Source organism: Pollicipes pollicipes, unplaced genomic scaffold (genome assembly GCF_011947565.3).
Source record: "Pollicipes pollicipes isolate AB1234 unplaced genomic scaffold, Ppol_2.1 Scaffold_469;HRSCAF=525_pilon_pilon_pilon, whole genome shotgun sequence".
Taxonomy (NCBI): Eukaryota; Metazoa; Arthropoda; class Thecostraca; order Pollicipedomorpha; family Pollicipedidae; genus Pollicipes; species Pollicipes pollicipes.
The window spans coordinates 57,409-70,514 of NW_023596537.1; the positions used below are offsets into that span (position 1 = coordinate 57,409).

Below are 13,106 nucleotides of genomic sequence, written 5' to 3' on the forward strand. Positions count from 1 at the left end.
GCGCATATCTGGGCACTTTACATCCATGGCTCTTCCGGTACTATGTGTGAACGGACAGGCCGTGACGCGCCCCTTGGAAGTTGCGAACGAGATTGCCCGGGCGCTGGCCTACCGCAGCGAAGGTGGCAACACTAACCCACAGTTTGTGCGGCACCGAGCGCAATGTGAGCAATCTGGAGTGGATTTTTCAACGAGTGAGCTACATTGTTATAATGATCCATTCACCCTAGTCGAGTTGGATTGGGCGATTGCCAAGCTTCGCAGCGTGTCAGAAGGCCCGGACACTGTGCACAACGACATGCTCAAGCATTTGCCGCGTCGCGTGCTTCGCGTTTTATTAGCGGTATTTAATGCGCTTTGGGCCAGTGGGGACTTTCCAGCCTCTTGGCGAGAAGCTATAGTCGTTCCTATTTTGAAACCGGGTAAAAGTGGACTGGATCCTTTACACTATAGACCTATTTCTCTCACTTCATCGCTCTCTAAGTTGATGGAAAAGATGGTTAATGTCCGTTTAACTTGGTTTTTAGAACACCACGGCGTTTTTACAAACGCCCAGTGTGGCTTTAGAAAGAATCGCAGCACAGTTGACAATCTTTTAGTTCTTGACACTGCGATTCGTATGGGATTTAAAGCAAGCCGACACATAGGCGCAGTGTTCTTTGACATAGAGGGCGCCTATGACACCACATGGCGTCAAGGCATCCTTCTCAAGCTACACAGGTATGGTATACGCGGCAATATGGGGACCTTTCTTCAAAACTTTCTAGTTGACCGTTCTTTCCGTGTCCGTGTTGGAGACGCGCTCTCTGAGAGGCATGTTCAAGTTAATGGGGTGCCCCAAGGCGGCGTTCTCAGCGTAGCTTTGTTCGCCGTTATGATCAACGACATCGGGATGGGGCTTCCGCAGTCTGTAGGTCGTGCGCTTTTTGTTGATGATTTTACTATTTGGACTAGCGCAGCAAGACCACCATCGATGGAACGCCAACTCCAGTTAGCTGTTGACCGCGTTGAGAAGTGGGGTACCATGAACGGGTTCAGGTTTTCACGTAGCAGGACTGTAGCCATGCATTTTTGTCGTAGCCGGCAATGCGGTGACCTTTCTATCCGTATGTATGGACAATGCATCCCAACTGAGCCTGTGGCTAGATACCTTGGGGTATACTTTGACCGCCGACTTACATATAAGGCACATCTTAAAACGCTACGTGAACGCTGTTTTAAATCTTTGAACGTATTAAAATGTGTTTCGCGCACGTCGTATGGCGGAGATCGGAGCACGCTTTTGCTGCTGTATCGGGCAATCATACGCTCTAAGCTGGACTATGCATGTTTTATTTATGACAGCGCATGTGAGTCCACGAAACGGATCATTGACACCATCCATCACACTGCTTTACGTGCCATCACAGGGGCGTTCCGTACATCTCCTACCCAAAGCCTCTTGGTAGAATCGTACGAGCCGCCGTTGTCAGCGAGGAGGAAAATGCTTGGCATGCGTTATGCACTGAAGCTGCGACAGTTTCCGTGTCACCCCGCATATCACGCAGTCTTTCCGCGGCCTGCTGTGCCGTTTGTTCGCAATGCACCTCGGGCGCATGCAGTGACCTTTGGCTCCCGGATATAAGCCTTACTGCGGGAAACCGAAATTCCCATTCGAAAGGTGAAGCGATCACGTCACCTGTGCACTCCTCCCTGGCATTTGATCTCACCCTTCACAGACACATCTCTGACTGAAATGAAAAAAGGTGTCTCGCTGCCAGATATAATGAGGTCCAGAGCGTTTGAGCGTATTGCGTTATATGAGGGCTACACACACACTTACACGGACGGCTCTAAAACTTCTGATGGTGTAGGCTGTGCGTTTGTGAGCGGTGGCGTCACCCGGTCGTTTTCATTGCCCCCAAACGCTTCGGTGTTTACATCAGAGCTTATAGCAATCATTAAGGCACTATGTTTCATTGAAGTCGGTGACGAACCCTTGCATCTCATTTTGACGGACTCTCTGAGCAGCGTTCTGAGTGTGAAGTCTTTTTATCCGTCATGTCCCCTTATACAGGACATTTTAATACGTTTGACTCATCTGGATGAGGCCGGAAAGAAAATCATGCTATGTTGGGTTCCTAGTCATGTCGGCATCGCGGGCAACGAGCTGGCTGACGCGGCTGCTAGGCGAGCAGCGCTGGCTCCATGTGTTCACTCTCTTTCTATTCCTGCCAGAGACTTTTACCCCACAATAAAAACCTTCCTGCACAACAAGTGGCAGCGTTGTTGGGACCGGATGGATTGTAATAAGCTCAGAGAGATAAAACCTAAGCTAGGTCAGTGGTTCTCTTGTTCGCGGAAAATGCGGCGAGAGGAGGTGATCCTCTGCAGATTGCGCATCGGGCACACATACGCAACCCACGGCTATATGTTGGAGGGAGCCGATAAACCGATCTGTCATCGATGTGGTGCCGTCCTCACCGTTCGCCATATTCTTATTTCTTGTCCGCGCCTCGCGGAAGAACGCCAACGCTATTTTGGACAGCATGACTTGCCCCTTACCATCTGTGATATGCTAGGAGATAAATCACGATTTCTGGAATTTCAACAGATCTTTTTGTTTCTCAAACACATCAACTTTGGGACCATTTATGCGGCTCATTAGATAGGTAAAACCAAACTCGTTATGGGCGCCAAATGACCACCGCAGTCGGCGCGCCCCTAAACTCCAATAAACAACAACAACAAGCTAATGCCTCCCCATAGGTGTTACGCGGGCCGGGAGGAGGGAGGGACGGACAGCAGAGGAAGGGGGGGGGGGGGGGGAGGAAGCTGTAATGGCGGGCGATATCTACGACGGCGCCGGTCGCGTCACCCAGTGTCACCTGTGTGGCCTGCGCGGCTGCTCTGGTCGACCGAAGGGCTGCTAATCACACGCGCACCAATGCCGAACATCACGCTACGTACGCCACGTGAACAATGGTGTACAGAGCTGCGTATTTTGAGATAAGGGGTATGCAGGTTCGACTCTTGACGCTGGAGCGGCTTGGAGTCGCGATCATTGGGACTGCAATTTGTTCTAGTCCATGATAAGGTCGACCATCCAGCGCCTCTGTCGCGTTATGCGACCTTGATGACTCAAACACGGCACCATGTCTGCCTTTTATAACCGGACGCCAGCCATCAGAATTACTTTTGCGGGTATTAGTCGCAGAGCGAATTGTTACCGGCAGCGTTTAGGGGATAAGCCATCCCACCATCATTCGAAGCTGGAGCACAAGAGCACTAGCCCACCAGCTGTTGTGACACAGGGGTTCGGTATACAGCCAACTTTGCACATCGCGCACGTCTGTCAGATTGGCTGAATGCATTTACAACCATTTCGTATTCTCTCTTGCAATTGCGGTATTTGCGCCACGTGTCGGAGAATTCGATCCAGCCGGCGCCCACGCACCCGTTCGGGCCGTAGTAGTGCTCCTTGACGAAGTCGTCGCAGTCGATGATTCCGTCGCCGTCGCAGTCCGAAGGCAGCTTCTGCAGGAAGAGCTTCACGGCCAGGGTGGCGCACGCCGGGTTGCTGGCGCACCTCTGGAAGGTGTAAGCCTTGTAGAGGTTGGCCCGGCTGGTGACGTTGCTGGTGATGAAGTAGTCCTCGTTCATCATGTACGCGCCGCACACGTCATTCTGGCAGCCGACGCTCCAGTCGCAGCCGCGCGCCTGGCAGATGCAGCGCAGACAGTTCTTGCTGACGCGTACCGCAGAGGAGCGCCGGGCCAGACTGTGTGCTGGGCTGGCCTGCGCGGCAGTCCAGCAGTAGCAGCAGCAGCAGCGGCAGCAGCGGCAGCGGCAGCGGCAGCGCCGGCGGGGGGGCGCCCAAGACATGGCGTCAGGTCGGCAGGCGGTCACGGATGGCACTAATGGCCGAGGCGGGGCGCCTCCAGCCGTCGGCAGGGCCGGCCGGACGGACGGCAAACCTGTCGGCGCTCCACCAGCTAGCCTGAGGGCGGTGCCCGCCGCCTGGGAATCCCCGGCCGCTACCAATGTCAGAGGCCCCTCGGGCGGACCGACCAGTCCACCACTCCGACCAGCTGGTATGGCGCCGTGTGGGAGCCAACCAAGGTCGTTAAAAAAGCAAGCGATTACTTCGCAGTAGGGCCTCGTCGACAAACCGACATATGCGCAGTTCTGGCGGAGTTGATGTGATATTCATTCGGCGGGGCCAAGGGTATAAAACCGGTTCAGAGGCGTAGCCAGGGCTTCGCCCAGGGTAGGGCCAGATCGGGGCATAGGGGCTCTTCCAACCATGAAGCCCCCTCGTCGTCGCCAGGGACCGTGTTTGGGTTCCAGGCCATGCATGCTTGGGATTATATATTGATGCTTCAGGGGTTGTTTGTTACGATTTTGAAGTGCTACTGGCGCCTTAAACTACCAAAAAGCACTGGGGCCTTCTGTCCCGGGTAAGCCTTCTCCACCTCCAGGGAGGGGGAGGGGCGAAGACCATGGCCCTTTGAACTTCTAGAAGTGCTGATTGGATTCCAATTTTTTGGAGCTCCTCCAAAAATTATAATCCAATTTTGGAATGGGATGGACGGGGCAAATATGTTCGGTGTTTGATAGCTGATATCATGCTGTCATGTCACTTATTGGTAAACATCTCATTTAATGTAATGCTGCTCGCTTTCAAAATAGTTTGATTCTGAAGCATAAACAAGTTGTTGATGAGCCGCACTAGAAAATGATACGTTTTGACACATGAGATTAAAAGCTTTCTTTTATGAACAACGATAGAAAGGGCATCGATCGTAATGTTTTCAGGAGATCCCGTGATCCTCATCTCTTGCCTAGTCACGATTGGTTAGCTCTCACCAGCTGATTAAGCTGCCGTCGTCGAGCTCTGTGATAGGCTCAGCGGACAGCGATGTGCCTTGTAAATTGTTGATGTTTTCACGAACGCCCATGCTACACATTACTTAACCACGATCATGTGCTTTCTGTTTGGTCGATTCTAGTGATGAATGCAACGCCGCGAGAAATGACGGGTTATTGGTTGTAGTTAAGTCATTTTTTATATAGGCAGGACTTTTTTGAACGTTTGGACGACCCAATTTTTAGGTACACTTGGACCGGACAGTGGGTCCACCTTTCGTCTTTGGATTGGACCACGGACAGGAAACTTTAAAAACGGCACCTCTGCTAGCTACGTCACTGAACCGGTTCAGCAGCGATCTAAGTGATCGCCTTCTTCGTCGCCGGGGCTTTGCGACGCATGAAGCCGCCGAGACTATGTGACGACGCCTGCCTGTCACCCTCCGCAGGGGAGGGGATGATGGTCACTGCGGAGAATCGATGTGTCGGGTGTCAGTCGGGACACGGGCACATGATGTGTCGGGTGCCAGTTGAGTCACTGAAGCGCTGGGTGTCCAGCGGCACGCCCATGCCGAGCTAAGTCCTGACCTCACCCACTTTTGAACCGGTCAGGGTAACCACGTGCTGAGCGCCACGGCCGGCGGTTCAGGTGCTGCTGTGGACGAGCCGGCTGGTGCCGGGACAGAGCAGCGGTGCCGGCTCGGCTCGCGCCCCCGACCTGGCGCGGCTGGCCGACGGACGGCTGGTCGGCCTGCTGCCGCAGCAGGATGCCAACCGTCGTATCGACCTGCAGAAGGTCGGTGGTCGGCCGCCGGGCCCAGCCGTGGCGCCGCGGCGGCTGGCCGGGCACCGCGAGTCACCCGGAGTTGGGGCAGTGTTCGGTAACGGTCCTGTGCACGAGGGACGTGAGCAGGTCTAGCTAGCCGGTAGCCCCCGGACTCGCGGATATCTATTTCTTCAAAAGGTGGCGCGCCACGGTGAAGCTTCGTCGAGATGGCAACCAGGTGAGTGATGTGTCTGTTCTCCCACTCTGGTCTTCTCGAGCTTTCGGCCCTTTGTTGCAGATGCACTGTGTAGCCAGCTTCGGCGATCACACTGCCGACGTCAGCAGCGTGACGCGTGACAAAGAGAACAGCCTGCTGTCAGCGGTCGCTAGATGGCAGCGTCAAGCTCTGGCACGCCGAGCAAACTGCCGTTTCATCAGTCGACTCTGGCTTCCTCACTGTGGAGCACATCTGGACGGCGGATGACCGTGTCACATCTTATGTGGTCACCGTCAGCCGGGACCGCTGATATGACTGCGTGGAAGATGAACGTCACAGACGGAAAGATGCCCACAGCGGTGTACACAGTCAAGATGAAGGAGGACACTAAGGTATGGGTTTGGTGGTCATGAGGTTAGCTTCTAAGGGACCGCAGCTGAAATATGTGCTTAGATGTGCAAAACTCCTGGTGTATATTGTCAGCGTCCTGCTGTCATGCATCAGCTTCCGTTGTATCGTGACAATCCACTAGGGTCGATTCTACTGACTACCTTCCTGTTTCGCCAAGGTACTCATTTCGTTTCCGTCGGCCGGGGTTCGTGGTGTGACAATACCCTCAGCTGATGGCATGTGGCCATGACTATTGAGTGTGATCTTGACCTGGTGACCGGGCGTGGGCGGCGACGCCCCTGACCGCTGCCGGGCCTGCAGAGCGAGCTGGTGGCGGCTGCGGTGGGCGCCCGTCAGCTGGACGCGGATGGCGCTGCTCTCGTTCACGCCGCTGGCGTCATGCCTGACGGCGTGTTCGCCGTGCACGTGACCCTGGAGCCGGCCGGCGGCGGCCACCACAAGCTGGACTGGTGTCCCATGGGCGGCTGGATCACGCCGCTGCTCTGCGTGGCCGTTCGGCGGCCAGCAGCGCTGCCTGCTGGTGGGGCGACGGCCGACGGCCACCTGACCGTGGGTCAACAAGTGCGCCAAGAGACACGCCTTGTATCATGGTGAGCGGCAGCCCGTCAGAACCTGTGACGCAGCTGTGTCGGGCGCGGGGGAGAGGGGAGGTTTCTGGGGAGTCGTGGGCCATCGGGCGGGGTTGTGATATCACCTCTGGGGAGTCGTGGGACCATCCGGCGGGGTTGTGATATCACCTCTGGGGAGTCGGGGACCATCTGGCGGGGTTTGTGATATCACCTCTGGGGAGTCGTGGGACCATCTGGCGGGGTTGTGATATCACCTCTGGGGAGTCGTGGACCATCTGGCGGGGTTGTGATATCACCTCTGGGGAGTCGTGGACCATCTGGCGGGGTTGTGATATCACCTCTGGGGAGTCGTGGACCATCTGGCGGGATTGTGATATCACCTCTGGGGGAGTCGTGGACCATCCGGCGGGGTTGTGATAATCACCTCTGGGGAGTCGTGGACCATCCGGCGGGGTTGTGATATCACCCGCGCCGCTCCCATAGCCGGGGTCGAGTTTTGCGACCGGATCGCCGCTGTCGCGATCGATGATGTTCACTCCTGGCCTTTTGCGCCGCGTTCTCCAGCGAGCACAATGCGCAGCCGCGTGGTGCCCGCGTCGTTCGCGTGCCAGCGCCGCATGCCCTCCGCACCCCGGCGTGTATGCCTCGCCGCCGAGCGGCCTGCGATGCCCGTCCGGCTGCCGCGCGCGCCGTGCGCACCGGCCTGACCCGGCGGCCGCGCGGCCCCCAGCGGCGCCGATCCGGACCCGGCCGTGATGCAGGTGCGCGCGCTGGGGACCTCGACGCTAGTGGCCTGCGACAGGAACGGCCATGGTCTGTCGGCTGAACAGTCGGAGCGCCTCAACGTGCTGCGGTGAGTGTTAAGTGTTACTGCGGGACCGGCAGGTCCTCGTCACTTGCCGCCGTCCCTGCCACTGTCACCGTGTCCTCTCGCTTCTGCCGGGCCCACCACGCAGTGACCCGGGCCCGCTTCCGTGTCAGCGGTCGTACCTTCTCGGCCACAACGGTAGCCGTCATGCCCGGCACTGGTTTGGTCGGCCCGGCAGGGTCATTCCCAATTAATCCAGGCTCACCGAGGACTCCACACCCATTATCGGGGGTGTCACGGTGTTTGTTATACCCGAGATACAAATGTCCCCTTACATCATCCCAAATATTCAGGCGTAGGTGACAGCTGCAATAGCTAAAACACCGTTAATCGTCTTCAAATGACAGGAATGAGTTGCGTGCCAAGCGTTCCCTCGTGTGCAGATCTCCGGGTATGACTTTCTCCGCGGAGCTTGCTGTCTTGCATCTAAATTTGAGCCCCTCTAGTATGCATTGCATATCACGTGTTTTCTCATGGTGTCGTCCTCTTTTGATGCGCGTCTGAAGTGCATAAACACGTCCTTGTTGCAGCAGACCATGTCTGCGCGCGCGCCCAGCGTGGTCTGGGGCCATGTCCGGGAGTGTCATCTGACAGTGACCTGTGTCCGCGCGCCCCAGCGTGGTGTGGGGTCATGTCCGGGAGTGTCATCTGACACTGACCTGTGTTCGCGCGCCCAGCGTGGTCTGAGGCCATGTCCGGGAGTGTCATCTGACACTGGACCTGTGCCCCGCGCGCCCAGCGTGGTTTGGGCCTGTCCGGGAGTGTCCTCTGACACTGACCTGTGTCCGCACCCACCCCCCGCGTGGTGTGGGGCCATGTCCGGGAGTGTCATCTGACACTGCCCTGTGCCTGCCCGCGCAGCGCGGAGTGGGAGCCGGTCTTGCCGGCGGCGCGCCGGCTGCAGCAGCCGCCAGCCGCCTCCTCGTGCCAGCTGTCCGACCGATGCCCAGCGGCGGGAGGTGCGGCCGCCGGGCGCCGACGCCGAGCCGTGAACAAGGACGGGGGCGCCGCCCGAGCGACCGCCCCTACCGCCCTGCTGGTGACCGACACTGAGCTGGTGCTGGGCGACGCCGCGCCGGCTCTGGTGCCGATCCGGCGCTGAGTACAGCTGCACCAAGGTGCGCTCCGGGACTGCCCGGACCGGGCAGGCGGCAGCGAGACGCGGCAGGGGGCCGCACGGCGCCGACAGCGTCCGGCGCTGGACTCTTGTGTCCGCTCATGACCACGGTGTGGCGGGTCGGAACTCTTCAGTGCAATGCAGCCAAACCTTAGCGGACTGCATTTCCGAGGCAATGCTGGGAAACAAACCTAATTTGGTTAATAGGCATAAATGATTTAACATTGCAAATTCGCTTAAAAATAGCTTGTAACACATCCGGAGCACAAAAAAAATAAAGCACGAAACTGGCACGCATGGCCAGGCATCACGCGTCTGTGCTAGTGGAAGTATCTTAAACGCGTAGTGATGCCCCTTCGTCTTATGTAAAAGGGTCGCCTGCCCAGTGAGCTGCCGCGTACGTCCACCTCGCTTCATTGCCTCGCAAATGCATGCGAACACGCGTTTATTGACAACATGAGTGCTAAACTGGCTTGTAAACCTGCGCGGATACGTTTCTTTTTCTGTCTGACTTGAATACGTTGGAGCTCCGCAGCTTGCTTAAGACATATCTTACAAGATGCGTGTTAAGATGCACATTTTGGTCTTTCGCCACTGCCAACCACCATGATGCTATTCCAATGGAAAAATACTTTTTGCTCATGATGTTGCCAATGGTATTCATGTCGGATGTGCCCATCATGTCTGACGTGCTGCATAGTTAATTGTTTTATGTCGCGTTGAACGTTGACTTAAAGCTTATGTTTACGCGATTGGCGATGTTTTTCCTTCGAGTGGCAGAGATGTAAGCTGCTAGTAGATTGTCATGTACCGAACGGCAGCTCCGTTCCGGGCAGAACATCCTCTGAACCCCAACCTGCTGACGCTGCCAGTGCGGCGTCGTAGGCATCCTCCCGGCGCCTGTCTGACCCGGGACCGCGCCGGCAGGCGCACGCGGCCGCCGTCACGTGGGTGGGCCGTGACCCGTGCCGGCCCGAGATCCTGTACAGCAGCGGCGCCGACCGGCGGCTGATGGTGTGGCGCCGCCGCGCCGCCGACACCGCCCAACTGGAACAGGTGAGGCGCCGTCCAGCCTGCGGCGACGGCGACGCCGGCCTGTGGAGGGAGGCGAGAGGCCGCTGGGTGGCGAGGCGGCGGGGTTGGACACCGCCGCTCCGCGAGCATGCGGTGGACGTCAGGTGGGATGCATGGCCGTCGGCTGGGCTGTGGAGGGAGGCGAGCCGGCGCTGGGTGGCGAGGGCGGGGGACCGGACACCGCCGCTCTGCGAGCATGCGGTGGACGTTAGGTGGGATGCACGGTCGTCGGCTGGACTGTATGTGAGCGTGTGTCAGAGGAGGGCGGGCAGAGTGGCGCGCTCCGCCTCACCCGTGGCTGCCGATGCGGTGTGCTGGGGTCTGGACTTCTCGCGGCGTGTTGTGCTGACGTCGGCCGTCCGGGCGCCGCCAGGTGGGCGAGTTCGAGTTCGCCAGCTGCGTGCGCCACTGCGCGCTGGTGGCGGCGCCGGCTGCCGGCCTGCCAACGGGCCTAGTGTGCGGCGACGACCGCGGCCGGCTGCACTGCCTGCAGGCCGACCTCAGCTGCGTGGCGGCCGCCGCCTCGTAGACCACGCCACCGACGACCCGACGCCAGAACTGACCAGCCCCGCGCGCGATCCGCCGTCGTGCGCCGACCCGCGCCCGGAGTAGTGTAGAGCACGCGCTTGCTTGTAGTCGTCGCCTGTCTTCTGCTCTGCTGAGAGGCGGGCCGCGCGGCCGGCGGGCCGTGGCGGTCGAGCCGGCGCTGTCCGCAGTCGCGCCGTGACTGGCGCGCTCAGGACGGAGCTCTGCCGGTGCCGCCTGCCCCGGCCCCGCGCGCCCCGCCTCGCAGCCCGCTCTTTATTCACTGCGCATGCCTGCGTGCCCTCGGCAGACGCGTGTTGTGTGAACAGGTACCTGCCAAATTCACGGCGATCCGCCAGTGGTTGAAAGTTGTGATATTGCGAGCATTGTGGTTTATATCGTTGATCTTTGTTATAATGGGACAGTGTGTAATCTTAGACGAGTGTTAACTGTGACCCGACGCCCCGCAGCCACGAGCACGGCTCTCGTGCCTTGGGCTGTCGCGGTTCGCTCACAGCTCTTGTTGAGCTGTGAGCGCTTCTCGTAATGTTTCGCCTGCAAACGAGAATGTTATGCTTCGTTGTGATCCATGAACCAGTCACATATTGTTGGTTGCGTGGCAGCTGGCCTTGTAGCAGACTTCCCGTTTGCGCCTCTGTGATCGGTATTTCTGCACTGCATACATATGCGTGGCTTGAAATCTGTTTCACCGTGACTGCTCGGGGATCGATGAACGTACGGATGCCCGTCCTTGGTACTTCGTTCACAAAGTAGACCGAAAGATGAAACACAAGATGGCAAACACAGAAGGCGCACAACGTTGTGACAACCTTTAGCCATGGCCGCTATACCTGAGCTTTAGGATTCTTATGATCTGCCATGCTCTTCTCTTCAGTGACAAGGCATTCTAGTGGTGTGAAACATAGCATGCAAGGCGCGGTCAACAAGTCACATATAACAGCAGAAAACGTTCTGGTCTGAATTCGGTTGCCATCGCTTTCTAGGTAGTCATCTTGCGCTGCAATGCACCATTCCCAGCGCGTCTGTTGCGCTTCGAACGCTTCCTGAACGCTCGTTCTTTCATTGCTCATCGTATTTGTTAAGCTGGTGAAGCAACCACCAAATAACCATACACAACATGGTTTTCAGAACTCACCCAAGGCGAGGCGACAGTACAAAGTAGCAATTCAGAGGTCACACAGCAATTACCAGCACCGGTTTGTTCATTGGCGCTGCTCCACGCAGCAGTCGGAATGTTCCGACCACGCTCACCTCCAGCACGGTCACCGCGGTCACGGCCACGTCACGTGGTGGCGAACAGTGCAGCAGACCCTTGACGAAGCTGACAATCTCTGAGCCGCCCGCTTGGACTCGCCGTACACGCGGTCGACGAAGATGATGGGCAACTCGCCGATGCGGTAGCCGAGGCGCGTGGCGCGCACATCATTTCCATCTGAAAGAAATAGCCCTTGAGACGCAGGCGCCGATCAGCCGGCGCAGCACGTCCTTGCGGTAAAGCCGGAAGCTGCCAGTCACGTCGCACGGCTGGCTGCAGCATCACCTGGTCAAGTAGTTGGCGCCGCGCTGATACCTTGCGGCGCAAGTCCAGCCGGACACGCCGCCCGTGCCGCTGTACCGCGTGCCCGTCACGATGTCCAGTCTCCGCCTTCTGAGGGCGATCATCTGCGGGATGAACTTGGGGTGGTGCGACAGGTCGGCGTCCATTGATGACGATGAAGTCGCCGCGCGCGTGCTTCACGCCGTGGATGTAGGCGGTGCCGAGCCCAGCTTCTTGGCGCGCGCGGCCCGCAGCACGATGCGCTTTCTCCGTAGATGCGCTGCAGCTGCTCGGCAAGCCTGCAGCGCTGCCGTCAGGACTGCCGTCGTCGATCACGATGATCTCGAACTCGACGCTCGCCTCGGTGAAGTACTTGACCAGCAGCCACACAATGATGGGTAGGTTCTCACGCTCATGTATGTCGGCAGGGAGACCGAGTACATGTGGCTGTCGCCTGCATCCTGGGTCATGGTGCTGGCTCAGTGTTTGGGAATGACTTGTGATGGTCCCTCACCTGAAAAATCAATGCCAGTGTGGGTAACGTGGGTGCATTTTTGTGCTTAACACTTAAGCTGGATCCTGAAAAGGCTGGATTCTGGTCAATTCTGATTGTGATGATAGCTTGTGAACCATAAATACCTAATTTGTATGATTGTATCCTTGAGGCATCTTGGAGTAACCATCTTACATGTGATTCTGCTGTCCTAGAGCATGACATCCCAGAAATATACTACAACATATCCTAAAAGCAGCACTAGGTGACTATGAAAGTTTAGGTTAAGTCAGAAAAAAATTATGTTATGCAATCTAAGGTTATGTTGTGAGCTATGGCGTACCTCAGATATTAGAAGGGATAGGTCCCAAGGGCAGCAGGGCAGTGAACTGCACTGAATGTTAAGATGGCTATTTCAGTTAAAAGTCTCATACAAATGTGGAACACTCTTTAAGCTATAAGGGGCAAGGAGCTGTGATTTAAGTAACAATTCAATTCATTTTGGTGATTGCTCACACCCTTATTCCTATATCAGACATTTTAGCACTTGAGTTTGGTCAGACGCTGAACCAAATTTAAACTGCCACCATTGGTGATGCACCACCTTTCTGGTGATAAACTGAGCATTTTGCTTGCTGATTCAGCTTGTGATCAGGAAGT

At 57.1% G+C, this 13,106-nt stretch overlaps 1 protein-coding gene and 1 pseudogene across 1 annotated transcript; both read right to left on the reverse strand.

The window, feature by feature from the left end:
• Window positions 1-3,241: 3,241 nt before the first annotated feature.
• On the reverse strand, window positions 3,242-4,157 carry LOC119097896 (invertebrate-type lysozyme 3-like). Its single transcript, XM_037220844.1, has 3 exons — window positions 4,152-4,157; window positions 3,437-3,777; window positions 3,242-3,251 (listed from the first exon to the last, which is right to left on the reverse strand). The coding sequence occupies exons 1-3, from the start codon at window positions 4,155-4,157 to the stop codon at window positions 3,242-3,244; spliced, it is 357 nt and encodes a 118-aa protein (XP_037076739.1).
• Window positions 4,158-11,589: 7,432 nt separating this feature from the next.
• On the reverse strand, window positions 11,590-12,423 carry LOC119097897 (dolichol-phosphate mannosyltransferase subunit 1-like; annotated as a pseudogene).
• Between the last annotated feature and the right edge of the window lie 683 nt (window positions 12,424-13,106).